Below are 18,185 nucleotides of genomic sequence, written 5' to 3' on the forward strand. Positions count from 1 at the left end.
TACAACAATGAGACAATTTCTCAATGATTTGTTTGCTTTAAATTGCTTAGATACATGTTGAACTTAAATCTAACTTTTATTTAAGCTTGAAAAAATAAATACTTAAAAAAATTAGCTGTTGTCCCAATTTATAAAAACTTAATTAATTAAAACTTTGCAATTGTAATTAAAATTTTAGTAGAAGTGTGAAACTTGTGTTATAAGTATAAAAACTAAAAACCCGATTTTTTTTAAACTATATTGTTCTTATTATAAAATGCAATCTTTTTTACGGTTATAGTGTAATATTTAGTTGTTGATAATTTTTTTTAGTAAATAAATTGAAGAAATAAAAAACTTTTTTTTAATACAATAGAATGTTAACAAAAGCATTTTAATAAACGAAAATAAATTACAGTGCAAAATTACTTCAGAAAACATTTGACGGTTGTTTTGATGACACTTATTTGATAAAAACATTAGTTTATATATTTAAAAATAGTCTAGTCAAGAGTAAATATAATTTTTTATCACAAAATCAATTTTAAGCTAAAGGAATAGAAAGTGATGGACAAAACTAAAGAATACAAGAAAGTACAAATAAAAGATAGGGAACAAATAAAAAACCACAAAAAGTTTCTATATACAACTGAACTTTTTTGATACTAAAACTAATTTGACAATTTTATATAAAAATTACTTATAACTAATATTAGTCTTTTTTCAATTTTATATTTTGCTGATCAATCTGTTTTGCTTCATAAAACAAAAATAAACGAAAAGACACAAATAATTCAGAATCAAAGCACAATGAAATACAAGAAATGTTATATCAGATTTTGATTTTAGGAATGCACGTTGTATTTAAGTTTGATCTGAATAGTTAAAAATAAACATTATAAAGGTAATAAACCAATAATGTTAAAGACACTGTATTGGAAAAAACTTACAAATATAAATTTGTAAAGAATAGGTTAAAAACTTCAAGATAATAAGTTTGTTTATAGATATAAATGCACGTCTTTCCCAAGATAAAACTAGAAATTAAAATGTACAATTATTTATTTATAAAAAACAAAACGATACTTTGTATGTACTAATTAACATAAGAAAACTTTTATCAAACTGTAAACACCAAAGACACTGTATAAAAATTAAGACAAGGATGAGTTTTACAGATAATTTGTATAGATATAAAAAACTCATTTGGACGTATATTAACAGGTTACTGCATAACTTAGATTGAATGCCAATAAAATAATCTCAAGCAATTTGATAAAAACCATTAAAAAATAAAGGTAAGCAAGAAATAAATCTGACTTAAATACGTGATAAATTACAACTTGTACTTTTAAAGCTTTTTTAGTATAGTTTATGATTTCATAAAAATATTCTATAAACTGTATCTACTAGCGCAGGGATATATCAAAAATGTGTATTGTCTAACAATTAATGTATCGAGGAATATAAATTATTTTCAGTAAAAATAAACAAACAACTGGTAAGCCACCATTTTGAAATAATTTACAGTAAAACATTTTTATAATACATTAGCTTGGTGTAGATGAAACACGAAAGGGCATAGTTGTCAGCAAGCATCTATTTCGATACCTATATTGACTTTAAAGCAAAGCTGATATTTAACTTTTTATTTAAAGGCTGTAAAACTTATTGTTGGAGTTAGATTTAAGTGCAAAAACAAATATTGTACAACTGCATAATAAAAAAAACTTGATAGTTGGCAGCTGATCAGATAAAGATTACCAGCTATGTGTACAAGTGAACACTGAAGTATTACATATTTTAGTAACTTTAAGTTTTAGCCCCACGCTAATCAAAACACAATTTTTAGAAATGTAAGTTACTTGCTGACTATAAGTTGCAATAAATAAGTTACATAAGATAAATTTTAATTAAAAGGATGCAAAGAAATTAATTATTTTAGGTGATTAATTTTTTCCTACTAGCAGACTTTAAAGATTTTGAGATCGAAATACTCTGAATAAATTACTATCTAAAAGCTATTTAAAGCTACAATAAATTTAAAGTTAGAATTATATATACTTAGCTAAATACTTTCAAAACAGTACTTAGTGTTTACAAGTACTTGTAAAACCTCATACTTTAAAAATATAGGTTTTTTTAGTTGGGCATACATAATGGCAAACCCTTGTTCTCATTTTAAATCATTTAGCCATCAAGCGTGATATAAAACTTGTTCTGTGAATTGTTGAAGAAAGTTGAAAAAATTTTATGAACTTGAACCAAAATGATAAGAACAGGTGCCATAAGTTCTTCGCAATCAGTGTTCTTGGAACTAGTAATCTCCATACAACCATGAACGCCATCAATTGTAAACCATATCCGATCATTCGTAATCTGTATTGATCAAACAAAAAATTGCTATCTTTTAGCCTATTCTTTGTTTTATTTTTGCTTATTAAATGTATGTATAAATTAGTATATTTTAAAAAGATACACGCAACTACTCTTATAAAAATTACCTTTGCAAATGTCTTCTTGCAGCGGGGTACCCACTAAAATCTTCTTTTAACAGGAACTTTTTAGTTCCACGCGCATACACTTTCACGTAGGCTGGCCAATTTATTGCCGAACTGTTGAAGTCAAACTCCTAAATTTTTTATTTATTTAAATAGTATATAGCTAAAATATTGATAATCTAAGTTATAGTTTTGTGAAATAAAAAACAATCAATCATATTTGTAAACTCATAAAGTTTGATGAAATATCTTTGAATTAGCACTTCTTAATTAGCAGGCTATAAAGTTTAAAGAAGATTTTAAAACAAAACTTGAAGTATAGCTTTAATTATCCTTAAAAAACATTCTCACAAAAAAAGCAACTTATGTAACAATTAAGTTTAATTAAAATACTAGAACTACTTTAAATTACTAAAACGTGAATAAAAATAGAAAAATTAGCCAAAATATGTCTAAAAACGAGTACAATGGAAAACAAAAAGCCATTTGTCGACGCAATAGTTTAATATAAAAAAGGTTAACTTAAATGGTAAAATGGGTTATATAAACATATATTTTAGCAGAACCAGTGAAAATAAAGCACACTTTAGTATACTTTTAAATGGTGTAAGTGAAGACAATTGCAAAGTGTTAATAAACAATTAGATTACATATATGTCTTTTTATGGTCTGAGGGTATAAAAAAATTAAAAATTAGTAGAATAATTATTAAAACAAAACTTGTAGTTTAAATAAACAACATCTTAAAATTGAATATCAACTTATCACATCAATTGTACAAACAAATATTTCAAAATGGAAGAACAAACGTAATGAGTTAATTTTAGAGTTTTATAATTATTTTAAACAATAAAAAAATTGAGTACATATAAGTAAACGTATAGAAAATAAGGTGATAACTTAAACTTAATCACTTTCTACAGAACCCACTTGAAGGGATTTAAAAAAATTTATTAGGAAAATGCGATGTTAAAAATTCCAGAACATACGTCTCATAAATACAAAAAAAGATAGTTTTTAATCTTCAGCTGGTTCAATTTAAAATAAAAAGCTTTTTGGTAAACAGATATGCAAAAGTTACACAATAAACAATATGACGTAAGAATTGAATATTTGTAATGTATAATATTCAATTCTTACGTCATATTGTTTATTGTGTAACTTTTGCATCTCTGTTTACCAAAGTGCTTTTTATTTTAAATTGAACCAGCTGAAGATTAAAGACAATCTTTTTTTGTCTTTATGAAACTTATGTTCTGGAATTTTTTAATTGCATTTTCCTAATAAACTGTATATATTTATTTAGATATTTTTTTTTCGATAAAGTATAAACAATTCATATAAATAATACAATGTTAAACTTTTTGATCCTGATTTGACATTTCACTCCTAAGTTTGGAGACGTTGTTGGTTTTCCAGATCCAACTTCTGCAGATGAAGAACTGTAAAACTTCAAGGTTTACCTTCATTTTTTGTGCTAGCTTTAACAATCTGTTGTTATACCATATAATTAACCCTCTGGTACATTAGTTTTTAAGTTGAAAATATTCAAAACAACTTTCAAATAAATATTTACAAATTAAAATTATTTATTAACTTTTCAATTGTTATATATCGTTTAAATTACAAATTAAAACTAACATTTTAGATTACTATCAAATAACATACCTGAAAGGCTGTTTACTTAAAACTGTTATTTTTGAAAACTGAGTTTTTATTTTTGTATTAAATATTAATTTTAAAGGAACTATAAAAATAATAAGATTAAGTAAACCAAAAAAAACAACATGTGTTAAAAAGCCTATAGCTAAACGTATTAAAATGTATATATAGAGTTAATTATACATCAAAAATTATCTATTTTATGGAAAGAAAAAAAGTTTATCAAAAAGTTTTTTTTTCCGTATTTGATTTTTCACCCTTAAGTGTTAAAAAAATGTCATTTGTTTGCTATAAAAAACAAATAAACCTGGGTTTCTTTCCTACAACCATTCTTGCTAAGTCAATAAAGCAAGCTGGGACATTATGGAAGAAAAAGTCCATTATTTGATGCGCGTTTCTGCAAGAAAATTGCAAAACTTGTTTAATTGATTTTTAAATAAGGTTTTCTCTTTGAAACTTTTTTGTACATACATGTATAGATATTGACAAAGCTACATATATAATTTAAATTATGTACCTCAGTGAAACGTATTGGAATATTTATTAACTTTACAGACCTTCATTATTTATAAATAGACTTAATGCACTTCAATAAGCAGTTATTCTTCATGAACAGTTCTATTTGAACAAATTTTGTTCAATAAAACTCTACAAATTTTTGAAAATCAAATAATGAATAATAAATTTGAAGAGGATAAACAATTAAAAAAGAAAAAAAAATTTAAAGTCATTATAACTTTTTTAGGTTTAAAATTCCTTTAGATCCAAAATAAGCAAATTTAAAACAAAAATCCTATTAATTATTTAAAGACAGAAAAATACGTTTAACATGTTAATAATATATAGTGTTTATGATTTACAGTTAAGCTGAAGTTTTTACAAAAGCTTTTTATTTTCAATATAGAACAAAAATTATTTAAGGCAAACATTTTGATTCTTTTTTAAGCTCTTGAACTAACAATTAAACAGCAGTAAGGTGTAAAATAAAGATCTTAAAAACTTATATACTATTACTATCTAGTTTAAAATAGTACAGCTCATAAAAATCACACAACTTTATTAAAAATTTAAGCTTAAATTAAGTGTTATAAACGTGGTTTAACTCAAAGTAACTTTATTAAGAAATAAAGTTCTTTCAATTATCAAAAAGAAAAACATACTAGAAAAAAGGTAATGGTAACTAAAAAAGAGTTTATATAGCTAATTTGTTAAATAACAAACTTATTTGAAACAAGAGCAACTGAAGGTGTACAATACATTCTATCCAGTGGAAAATCATTGTATGCATTTATAATGTTATCGTCTAAAAAATTCATCATTTATAATTACATTTCAACGCATACATATTGTTTTAAAAAACCAGAAACTATTTGTTTTCTCAATATATTTATAATTCATTAATACTTTAATTCTTGAAATTAAATTTTGATCACACATATTAAGTTTGTTTTTAACAGCTATTTGTACGTTTTTATACTTAATTAATTTGAGCTAACTTATAAACTCAATAACAAGGTTTAGTATAAAACTCACAGGTTGTCACAATTATAAGTAAATACTTTAAGGAACATAATTCTACTGTAACAATTAAAAAAAAGTTAGTAAAGTATATTTATTGAAATATAAATTAAAATAATACACTAACTCCATTCTTGTAAAGTGCAAGGATTTTCAGTACCAGAAACGACGTTATAAACTGGTATGTCCTTTCTTCTACCTGAAATTAGATCATTTTCTTTGGAAGTTAATACTTCTGAAGTTATATCCTCCTCTGTTAAGAGTTTTTTTTTAAGCAAAAAAAAAATTACTACACAAACACAGTACATAATTTCAGTACATAACAATTATAAAACGGTTTAATTACTTTACCCAATATACTCGCAAGAACTTAATAGCTTGAAATAGGCTGTTGGATTTCAATAATTATCCTATAATTTTAAAACCATATTTATCTTACTTTATAAAATTTATAATTCGTGTTAAATTGCTAACCTAAAACATTTTTTTAATTTAGTTAGCCATATTTAAAAAAGAGATTGATGAAAAAGTAAAATGATCTAAGGTTTATAAGAAACAAAATCTTATAATGACTATAAAATTATACACATTGAGGAACTTAGTGAACGTAAAAAACTAATAATGTAATCTTTGCTATCTTCTGTAAAGCTGAGATAAAAGTATAAGACGCCTTTATTCAAAAGCACTACACTCCACAATCATCAACAACATCGGTGAACGTTGTACCACTTAAAACCAAACGTGATTAAGTACCTTTGCACTGACATTTATGGGTACAGAAAAAAATCAACACAACTAAGTCGTTCACAACACAACATCTTAGACTACTAGTTAACTGATCAAACGAGCGTATACTATAACCTCACCTGAAACTGGTCATGTCTCTAATGCATGGTTGCCACTGATCGAGCTGAGAAAAATTTCCTGACTTTTTCCTGACTTTTTACCAGAATTTTCCTGACTTTTCCAAAACAAACTCTTAAATTAAACTTATTTTAAAATACATAATCTAACACTTAAAACTATATAAAGCTCTCAATCTAGTTTTAATACAGGTTAAAAACAACATTTTTTTGTTGAATTCTATCATCAAACTTCCAGTACATCACTTGAACCATCTGTCTATGATTGATGTTTGTAATAAACAGCTCTATCAGCTAAATACTTGTATTATTACCTTATAAACACAGCTTGTCTGAAAAAAGACACATTTTTTTAGCATTTCCTAGCATATATGTATCTAGATAAACAAAGGACATATAAGGAACTTTTACAATTAAACCTTGAATTAATAACAAATTTTCACAACTAAAATCTTGAAACAATAACAAATTTTTACATTCGAAACCTTAAAACTATGAAAAACACAATTTTTTAGAATTTCCTAGCATAATTTTATCTAAATAACAAGACGACATATAAGGAACTTTTACATTTAAAACCTTAAATCAGTAAGGAACTTTCACAACTAAAACCTTAAAACAATAACGGGATTTTACAATTGTAACCTTAAAACAATAAAGAATTTAATCAAATACTGTTTTTTTAAATGTTGTACTGGGATAAAACACTTTGATTCTAAAATTATGCTAGATAAACTTTTGTGTATTTACCACAGTTTCACTATGGAAGTGTCCTTGCTACAGACCATCAATACTAAAAAGCTTACAAAATCTGCTTGTTCAAGTAGGGTACTTGGTCAATATGTTAATAGAAAATTTTTGCAGTTTTATAAAGGATATTTTACTAATCTATACCAGATAAAGGCATTGGAAATTAAATTAAATATTTTTGTAAATTTCTAGGAAAATTTTGGAACTTTTTTCTGACTTTAAAGGACTTTTAATTAATTTTTACCATTTGAAGGCTTTAGAAAACAAGGAATTTTGTAAATTTAAACTGAAAAAACCTGACTTTTTTTTAATTTTATCAAATTTCCTGACTTTTTTTCAAAACCCCCCATTTTTTCCTGACTTTTCCTGACTTTTGTCATTTTTTAAAATTTTTCCTGACTTTTCCTGTTTTCCTGACCGAGTGGCAACCCTGCTAATGCGTCGGTTTTTATCTGTACCTACAAATTGAATATTGAAAGTAAAAATCTTATATACATTGAATAATGGTGTTGTATTTAGTAAGAAATGTTCGTTTTTATTAAATGAAAATGTGTTTTTACTACTTTGTTTTAGGTTACAATAACTTATACTACATGATATCATTAATTATAAACAAATAAAATCTTATTATTGTCTTTATACAAGTTATATTTTACAATTGTTGACTACTCAATTTTGTTAACGATAGCAAAATAAAATAAAACTAGAATGTAAAAACATTAAAGTTTTTTAGATAATATTTTATTTTTTTAAATCATTTAAAACTAAAACATAAAAACAATTTTTATCAATTGTAAAAAACAAAAGAGCTACGTTAAATCAGTTATCTAAACATTTGAAGTTAAAGCTTACATATTTTTATTTTATTAAACTCAAAACTCTCAAATGTATTTATTTTTTTAAAGAATAGTATTTTTTACAATTTACGATTACATATTTACAATCGATTAATTTTTTTTTTAATATTCGTATTAGTAAAATTTCAAATTGCTCAAACATGAATAAAAATGTTACATAATCTAAAATAAGCAAAAGTAATAGACTAATATAATTCAAGACTATGTATTGAAACGGTGTGTTTTAAAATAATTGGAAACAGAAATATGCTGTATTGATACATAATAATGGTAAAAAAAAATAACAAAAAATTTTATACTTAATGAAACAGTTGAGCTGTAGTTACTATAGTTGAACTTAATAATTGTTATACTCTTTATTTTTTAATAAGCAAAAACTATGTAGATATCAACTGGTAAATTATTATTTAAATGAGAACGACTGTACTAAACAATAATCGAGCTATTGTTTTGCTTATAAAAAATGCTTATAAGTAAGGCAGCAATTTAAAATACTTATTTAAAATTTAAAAATAATTACTTATGGTACAACTTCTCTAAAAAAATGCTTGTATCATCAGCATAATGTATGCTACATAGTTAAAAAAATTATATAAGAACAATACCATAATTTAAAGGCTGATGAAACTCTTCAATTTTTTTACTTCCGTGTTTCCAAGCTGCTGCAATGATGGCGTTCACTACAAAATCAACAGGAATTATATCGAGATTTATGTTTTTCTTCGCATGAATCGTGTGTAAGACTCCTTTACCATACCCCACTATGATGCCTGTTGCCCCGTTCAAGTTGGTGCACCAACCCTAAAACATTGAAACTGCATGAATAAGACAAACACAATAAAAAGCGTCTTGACCATAATTACACTAATTCTTAACAAGATTGAAATCAAGTTTAACACTGCAAGTTACAAGGTTGACACAATATTAAATTTATCTAGAACTTTTGGGAATTGTTTAAAGTTTTTTTAGTAAACTTTATGAGATCTTATTGAAAATTTACTTTGAATTTTGGCAATAAAAATGCCTAACATACATTCTTGTGCTCCTTAACATAATTTTTACTTATAAAAATGTTTACCTAATGACGTATTTACAAGGTTGTCACTCGTTTTTCAAAAAACTTTCCAGGTTTTCCAAGTTTCTTTCAAGTTTTTGAAACCACATTTTTTTTGATGTATTTTTAGTAGTAAGCTATTATTTAGTTAAAAAATCTGCTGTTCAAAAGATAGGAATTACTTAAGATTTACTGTAAGTATTGCAATTTATTTTGTTATGTTGGAACCTGTACTAAATTCTTCTAAGATGGTTGTTCAAAAGCCGTTATGTTGGTTTAATACAAATACCTCAAAGTCTAACTAGATTTTTCTTAGTTTGAACGTGTTATCTTTTATTAATTCTTGTTTAACTATTTAATTAAATGATTTTTTGATATTTTAAAAGCTGCAATAATTAGTTGAAATATTATTATTTTTTTAACAAGAACTAATTCCAAGAAGTAAGTGGTGAAACTGAAATAAAGTTTAACAAGAACAGAACTAAAGTTTGTTATAACTTACTATTTTAAAATCTTTTCAATGACTTAGCTAAAGGTCTTAATATTTTTTTGGGTCAAGACATGATGACAAAGTTTGTTGCTCTTGGAGTTAGAAATCTTTTTTTTAAAGTTTTTCGATAACTCCGATCGCAAACTCTTGACACTCACTTTCAAACTCAATAACTGCTAAATGTTCAACTACGTCTTCCGTTATTAGCTTTGAAATTATTTGAGCAGCAGCACAACTAATTCAACATGTTTTAAATGATACTTTTTGTCTTTTTATCAAAGTTAGTGATGTTTTTAAATGCAGAATTCACATCACAGTCTTTCAAAAATGTTCAACAGTTTTTTAAACAGATTTTGGATGTCTTCAAACATAAAAGGAATGATGGGATTGTCTTGTTGAGAACGGGCAAGAAAAGGTTCTACAATTTTACAGATATAGCAAAAAAAAAACTCAGTTTTGCAACCACAAATATGTGACCTACTGCTCTTTTTATAGTATTATATCTTTCTCCAGAAGGCTTATTATACTTTGGAAGTTTTTTCCACTTAAAAACACTATTCTTGGATATCATCCCTTAAAAATATTGCTCTTTCAGCAACAGCTTTATTTTCAAGCCATAAAAACTAAAAGTATTTTAGTTTAATATATTTTATTAAAATTAAGAAAAACTCAAACTTAAAAAATTCAAGGTTTTTCTAGGTTCCCTTAAATTGTCAAACTCCAGGTATTTCCAGGTAAAGTGGCAACCCTGTATTTAATATTTTTTCAAAAAAGCGGTAGGACTTTTTATGGGTTCTATATTATGGACAATATTTTGTGGGTAGAACTGCTGCAATCAAATCTGCCCATAGTTTGATGTGACATTATTATTTTGTATTTATAAAATTACAAAAAAAAATGATAAAAATACGTCATGCTGAATAGTAAACTGAACAATTTTACAATTTTACAAATTTTCTTTTTCTTTTCTAATGATACATTAAATTATTTTTGTTAACTACAGTTTTTGTTAAATTGTAAAAGTAAATTTTTAGCTGAATTAGTCTATTTTTATTATTGACCATACAGTTAAGAGTAAATCGTGGTTCCATACTTAACTGCTTATTATAAAATAAGAATTGTTTTTTTTATGAACTATAACTATCAGTAAGCATATATATTAGATATTTTTTGTGTATCATATTAGTAGCAACAACCTACTATGGATACTATAAGCAAGAGCAACACATGGTTATGTCATAAGAACTGCACAGCAAAATATACTACCTAAACTATTTGCTTACACTTAAGGTTAATATATGGTAAAATTTCAGAATAATTTTAGTTTGAATACTTAGTATAAGCGATAACTATAATTGTTTTTTTTGATGCTCAGAAGCCTTATGACATTATTACACCTTATCATTGCTTTTTAATAAAACATCTGGTATCTTTCAAAATAATCACATACTTTGTTTTTTTACAAACTTTAAAAGCAGATTGCAATGCAAAATAGTTGTAAAATAAAATAACCAATTTAAATAAACATTTGAAAAAGAAATAACACCTATTTATATACAAGTATTGTATTAATTAAAATTATCTTACTGATTTTTTTAAGTACCTTTCTACTGACAATTATAACCAAATCATATAATAGATCTTTAAGTTAAAATTGTACAGCTATCATACCTTTAGATATTTATACTTTTTTAAAACCCGTCGAACTACGTCTTTAAATTAATATAGAGTAACGCTTTTACTTTTCACTTATTGAGTACTTTTTAAATTATTGTTATTTTTCCAAAGAACTTGTTTTGTTCAGATCTTTTATCAGATATTATCATTAATAACCAAATATTTGAACACTTATTTTCAGAAATAATTATAGCACCTTTTTTGATAGTGTCTAACGCAATACTGTATAATCAAAAAATATTTATGTAGCAAATCATTATTTTTAGTAAGTTTTATAAAACTTGGTTTATAAAAACTATTATTTAATAAACCAAAGCTTTTGTAAAAGTAATTAGATATAAAGTTTTTTAGTGCACTTAATGCTTAAAATAAATAAACAATACTTACATGAGCTTGTTTTGCTCATTAGCTTTTACCTTACTGCATTTATGCTTAAGTTCAAACAACAGTTTTTTAAATAACTTTTTCAATCTTTAAATATAAGTATAAAAGCATGTGAATAATACTATAAACTATTAAAATAAATACAGATAAATCTACAGTTTCTATTAGCGTTTGATACTCACAGGTAACGGGTCTTTGTAAACAGCACCAATAATGCTTGGCCTCACAATACAACAGGGCACTCCAATGGCTTCTCGAACTATAACTTCTTCCCCAAATGCTTTTGTTAATGTGTAAGTATTTGGTCTGTTGTATATAATATAAATACTAATAAACCGAGTTTAAAAAATTAACGATAAGGTACTCACAGTTGTACAACCAGTTAAGCTGGTAATTTTGGTTTTATGATGAAAACTTTAAAAAAGCATAAAATTTAGTATACTTAACTGTTTTACTAAAAAAAGTAAAAACTAATATCATTAAAGAATTACTGTTAGTTAATAGATTACCTTTTTGTCAATATCTAAATAAAAATTTGATTGCAATGAATTTTAGGTTTTTATATTAAAGTGAAAAAAACAACTGATTTTTTACAAAAAACTTTATTAGACTGTTTTAGTGCTGTAAAGTATAAACTAAATGAGGCATTTAAATCTTCGAGATTCAAACAAATAAGTCCATTGTGAAATGAAAATAACTATTTTTGTTTGCAAATATTTTATTACGTTAAAGACCTTTTGATGCCCATTAAAATTTTTAACAGCTCTACAGAATCCGTAAAAAACAAGGTATTTTGAAAAAGCATGCAAAAACTGTGTACAATAAAAATTTATTATATAAGTTTTTAAGTACAAACAAGATTATGAAAAAAAATCTTAAGTAAAAATGGGATTTAAACTTTTAAAATAATAAGAACAACAGCACAGTTTTTAGATAACTTGGACTAGATTTATTTTTATATCCTATTAATATTAAAAAAAGTGTTTTTATATTAACTAAATCTAATACATATTGTATAACATGTTATTTTATTTTAAAGTCAGTTTTAAAGAGCTATATAGTCTAAAAACAAAGTAGAGTAAAGCTTATATTTGTAATGACTTTTTAAAAAAATGTATATTTAATACACATTGTAAACAGTTCTGAATGCTTTTTCTAATACACATTGTTTTTTACTGACTCTGTAGAGCAGTTCAAATTTTAATGGGGATCAAAACGTATTCAGTCTAATAAAGTATTTGCATACAAAAACAGTTGTTTTATGTTTCAACGAACTTGTTTGTCTAGAATTCTGAAATTTAATGACTTATTTTCGATAATTGAGTAAATTTCACTTTACTTAATTTTTTGTGCAAAACTTAATAAGCATTCTTTAAACCCAAAATATAAAAAAAAAGACATTTTACGTTTGAAACATGTAAATAACAATAAATAATAAATAATTTACAAAAAAAATTTAAGTTTGACTATTTGAATTTATTAAATAATTTTCGAATTATTTTTCTCAGTAAAACGTCTTTAACTTTTATTGATTTTTTTAAAAACAAAACCGATTCTAACTTATTTAAGAAAAATAGAAACACTCTATGATACACTAACTCATAAACTCTGAGACAAAACTAACAGAAAAAAAGTAGTAATTATAGTAGTAGCTAAAATAAGAAATATTTTTAATGTATATAACTTTAAAACTTTTCTGTGTAAATACAAATGAAAAAAAACTTTTATTATTCAAAGAACATTATTCATCTGTCTACAGAGGGTTGAAAAATATTATTCAAAAGTAATTCTGATATATTAAAATCAATACACATCAGCTTGAGTACTTTATAGTTTAAATTAACCTTACATAGTTCACATAGAAATTATAATTGTATAGTCTGTAAAAAGTAACTTTTAGGTTGTAGTTTTAGCTTTTAGATAAAACAATAAATAACAATATTACCTTTAAATTATTATCTAATTTGATTCAAAAACTTGAATACAAAGAATAGCACTAGATTTTTTTTTAATTAGGAACTAGTGAATAATCACTTTAGATTAAAGCCATAGGACAGTCAAAATATAAGTGTGAAAACATTTATTTAAAAATAATTGCTTAAAACTTACAAACCCTACAATACAATTATTCTTTTAACAATTTGGATGTTTATTTTTAAGACTAAAAAGCCAGCCTTTTAGACCAACAACTAGTCTGAGTTTTGAGGAAATTAAAATAAATTAATTTTGGCCAAAAACTGAAAAAAAATTGTCAAGCTTAAATAGCTTAAAATACCCAAGTTTTAACAAAAGACTTAATAAAAACTTATTTTTTTTAATAAAAACTAAATAAACGTCAATAAAAATAGCCTAAGATGAAGAAAATATCCAAACTACTCTGAGTTTTTCAAAAAACAAAACAAATCAAACAATTTTTTTGCCTTTAGACTCAGTTTTTCAAAAAAAAAAAAACCAAGCAGTCTATGTTTTTCGAAAACTTAAAAGTAGCATGAGTTAATCTGAATGGAAGACAGCCATGTAACAAAGAATAGAATAACGAAGTTGGAGAAGGACTGCTAAAAACTGAAAAAAAAACTAATTAAAATAGCATTTTTTCAACAATTTAGTTTGCTCCTTCAATAAGAAGCCTATTAAATTCATAAACTTTGGTTTTTCATATCTCAAAAATCTCTTTGACTTTTAAAAATATGTTAAAAGCCACTAGTAGCTAGATAAAAGTATGCAAAATAACATCAAGCTGTAAAAATATTTTCTAAACCAAACTAAGCAAAACTAAAAATAAACAAATTATCATGATTTACAGATCTATTAAAAATTATATATTCAATTTAGCTAATTTAAGTAGAAACAAATTAAAAACATTTACACTAAATAAAAATACCTCTTATGTAAAATATCGGGTAGTATTTTATTGACAGTTTCATCTTTCATCCACTTTAATGAGTCAAACAAGTTATCAGAACTCCATCCAGTTGAATATATTTCTTCTCCAATGGTCTTTCTCTCACAATAAGAATAAGCTACAGTAAAAATTTGTAAGATTTTAAGTAAGTTTATAATTAAGTTTGTTTTTAAATTAGCCTTTTTAATTCTCAAACATAATTTAGCTTAGTAAACTGTGTAGAGTAAATAATATTTTGTAGAGAAATATATTAAACTTTATTAACTATTACTTAAAGCCACTATTTAGAAACTTTATCATTTTCATTCTAAATTTTAAAACTAGCATCAAGTAAAAAAATACTGACTTTAGTAAGTAAAGGGCCTTTTTATTCAAAAAATTTGTTCATGAGACAACTTTGTTTTAACTATTAGTTGTAATCAATAAAAATAATATTTGAAACTTAAAACATAATAAATTAAGCAGTAGCAACTAGTTATCATTAAATTAAAAGCTTACTTGTGTAAGCTTTTACAACAAAAGTTTCAAAAAGATTATTAAAAAAAAAAGTGTGTTGTTAGCGGAGTTGCCAAATCTTTTTGAGAATTTAAATTTTTTTAAGTATTTCTGAAAATTCAAGGTTTTCAAAAATACAAGTTTTTGGATTTATTTTTAGTATAAATTTAATTCTAAAGTAAAAAATTGTCTAAAATAGTACAACAACATCAAAAAGATACTGTTAAGCTATGTTATATGTGTTTTTTTATTAAAATAAAAATTATGAAGACAGTTCTTTTTTCAAATGGTAGGTTTTTTGTACCAAATCAAAATTTTACTAATTTACATGTAAAAATTATTTAAAGGTCTAGCTTTTCCAGGTTTTTTAGTAGTTTTTGTTCAAAAATCTAGGTTTTTTTTAAACTTCACAAACTATATTTTAATTTCATTAAAAGTTATGTTTAGTAAAATATTAAAAAAGAACAAACTAATTAAGGCCACAGAAAGTCTACGACATTTAAACTAAAAACGTTTTTATTTTAAAAATAAAATCTTATTTCATTCAGCTGTTATAGAATTAAAAACTTTCAATGAAGTTTTGAGATATAGTTATTTGAAAAAGTTTCCATTTAAAACTTATCTATAGTAGCTTTTTCATTGTGAACTTTCCTTTGAAATAAAAAACTCATAAAAAACAAATATTTTCCTTTTTTTTTGAGCTAAAGGCCTCAAACTTTTAGTATAAATGATCATTTTAATATTTTTAAAAATCTTTCAAAACAGACTTTACAAAAAAAAATTCAATTAATTTTTCTTAATGAAAGTTAGACTAAAAGAGTTTGAAAACAATTGCTCAAAAATGTAGGAGATAGGTTTTTAGTTAGTCTTTTTCGACCCTTTTAGTCTGCATCTTAAATAAGGTACCTATGAAACTGTAAAACATTGATAGCCCTTATTTCAAAAAACTTTGAATTTAAGAGAAAGGCAAAAAACAACTGGTCGTTTAATAGTAATAGAAAAAAAAAAGACTAATTTAGTATTTTACCCCTTATAGCCTTAATTACCTGTTTATTCTTAAAATACTTAAGTATTTTAAAATTTTATTTTATTATTAAATTCTAAGGAAATCATTATTACGGTAATTGCTATTATAGATATAAACACAAGTTACCTGTAATCTAAAAAGATATCTAACCTGTGGAAACATGTACCAAAACTTCTAAATTTCTAGAATTTTTGCACAATCTCACTATGTTTTTTACTGCTATTGTGTTGACCTTATGGGCTTCCCTATAAAACAACAATTAACACTTATAATTTAAAGTGAAAATAAGTTATAAATTTTGACTTTGTGGTTGTAAATTTATTTTAATAAAATTCGAGATTAAATTACTTATAAGTTTGAAAAAACTTTTTTTTAAATACACTTAAAAATTAATAAATAAAATAAAACTCATTTTCCCTTAACAAATTGAAATAAATTTTAAAATTTCAATCGAAAATAAAGTTATTAAATTAATGTATATTTGATTAATTAATCAATTATTGATATTTTTCAATCTAAATTTTAGTATTTAAAATCTAATGTATGATACAAACCTAAGCTCCTCATTAAATCTAAGTGTTGCAGCACAATGAAAAAAAACTTCAATTTCTTTGCATACAGTATCTCTTTCCAATTGATCAATAACCAAGTCATCATGTTTTAAGTCGGATGTCACTGCAACTACTTTATCTAACTGTGAACTGTCGCTTATTGACTGAAAAATCTGAAGAAATTTAATTAGCTAAAAACAAAATTTGTAAATATGCTTTTTGTTCATACTTTTAAATATTTATTATTGCAGAATTGCCAAAGATTTTGAGGATCTTTTCCAGGTTTTTGTTAGTACAAAATTTTAGGTCAATTTTTTGAATAAAATCTGTCTTGAATAGTATAACTACATTTAAAATATACTGTAAAGCTTACTTCACATGCGTTTTTAACAAATTTTTTTAATGACAACAAAAAAATTTATCTAAATGATAGATTTTATGTCTCAAATAAAAATTTCATTACTTAGCATGTAAAAACTGTTATAAGTTTAAGGTTTTGAGTTTTTTAGTTTGTTTGAAATTCTAGTTTTTTTGTCAAATTGTCTCAAATTCAAGCTTTTCATAGCAAAAATAGACAAATTCCAGGTTTTTTAGCAACCCTCCTTTTATGATATATTTGTTTTTGATTTTATCAGTTATAAACTTAAGTAAGTATTATCTTTTTTTTAGTTTTTTATTGTTTAATATTTGTCCTGGACAAGACGTGTGCAACTCAATAACCGAAAGATTCTTTGTGCACCAGGTCTTTTGAACAAAAATTTTAAGGGTTCTTTTTTTTTCCAATAAACTATAATGTAAATTTGAAGTATTATGTAATACTACTCTTAAATTACAAAAACAAAAATGATAAGTACTTATATTTTACAGAATAATAAACAGTTTATAAATATTACACATTTAGCTAGAAGTGTTCCTAAACTAAAACATTAAAAACTGAAACTTGTAACATTATGTTGAGCTTTTTCTATTTTAAATCAAATAGGTATAATTTTGAACTAACAGATAATTTTTTCAAGTTGTTGAGTCTTTCATTAGCAGTTTCTTTTTTACTTTGCCTAATTAAAGCATATATCTTTTTTATATTAGGACAACTTCTAAGTAACTTTTCTATTAGACATTGTCCAACAAAACCAGTTGCTCCAGTAATTACTACTGTTTTATTATCAAAATAATTAGCTATTGACATCTATAACAGTTTCATTAGTAAAACAAGTGGAAAGACTTTAATTAAAGTATACTTTAATAATAACAAGTAGTATAAAATGCAGTAAGTAATTTTTTAATGATGTTAGTAATCTAAGAAAATAAGTTTGTCTCAAGCAAAAAGTTTACAATGTACGTATAAGATACAGCTTCCATAATCTAAAAGGCTTGTTTTAAACAAATGTAAATAATTTTTTGCTTATTAAGAAATTCTATAAATATAGAACTTAATTTTAAAGCATTTACAAGAAACTTAAATGTACTGATGAAAA

The 18,185-nt window shown here is 24.3% G+C and overlaps 1 protein-coding gene across 1 annotated transcript; it reads right to left on the minus strand.

Moving 5' to 3' along the window:
• Positions 1 to 1,067: 1,067 nt before the first annotated feature.
• Positions 1,068 to 17,911, minus strand: LOC145849653 (fatty acyl-CoA reductase 1-like). The gene is given in 12 exon segments (XM_082954662.1): positions 1,068 to 2,358; positions 2,484 to 2,611; positions 3,842 to 3,971; positions 4,450 to 4,539; positions 5,364 to 5,445; positions 5,788 to 5,913; positions 8,736 to 8,931; positions 11,918 to 12,041; positions 14,617 to 14,755; positions 16,310 to 16,404; positions 16,714 to 16,883; positions 17,711 to 17,911. Coding segments are annotated over 12 exon segments (1,674 nt in total). The 3' UTR covers positions 1,068 to 2,165.
• Between the last annotated feature and the right edge of the window lie 274 nt (positions 17,912 to 18,185).

The sequence above is a fragment of the Thalia democratica genome, chromosome 2 (assembly GCF_965202585.1).
Source record: "Thalia democratica chromosome 2, ktThaDemo2.hap1.1, whole genome shotgun sequence".
Classification (NCBI taxonomy): domain Eukaryota; kingdom Metazoa; phylum Chordata; class Thaliacea; order Salpida; family Salpidae; genus Thalia; species Thalia democratica.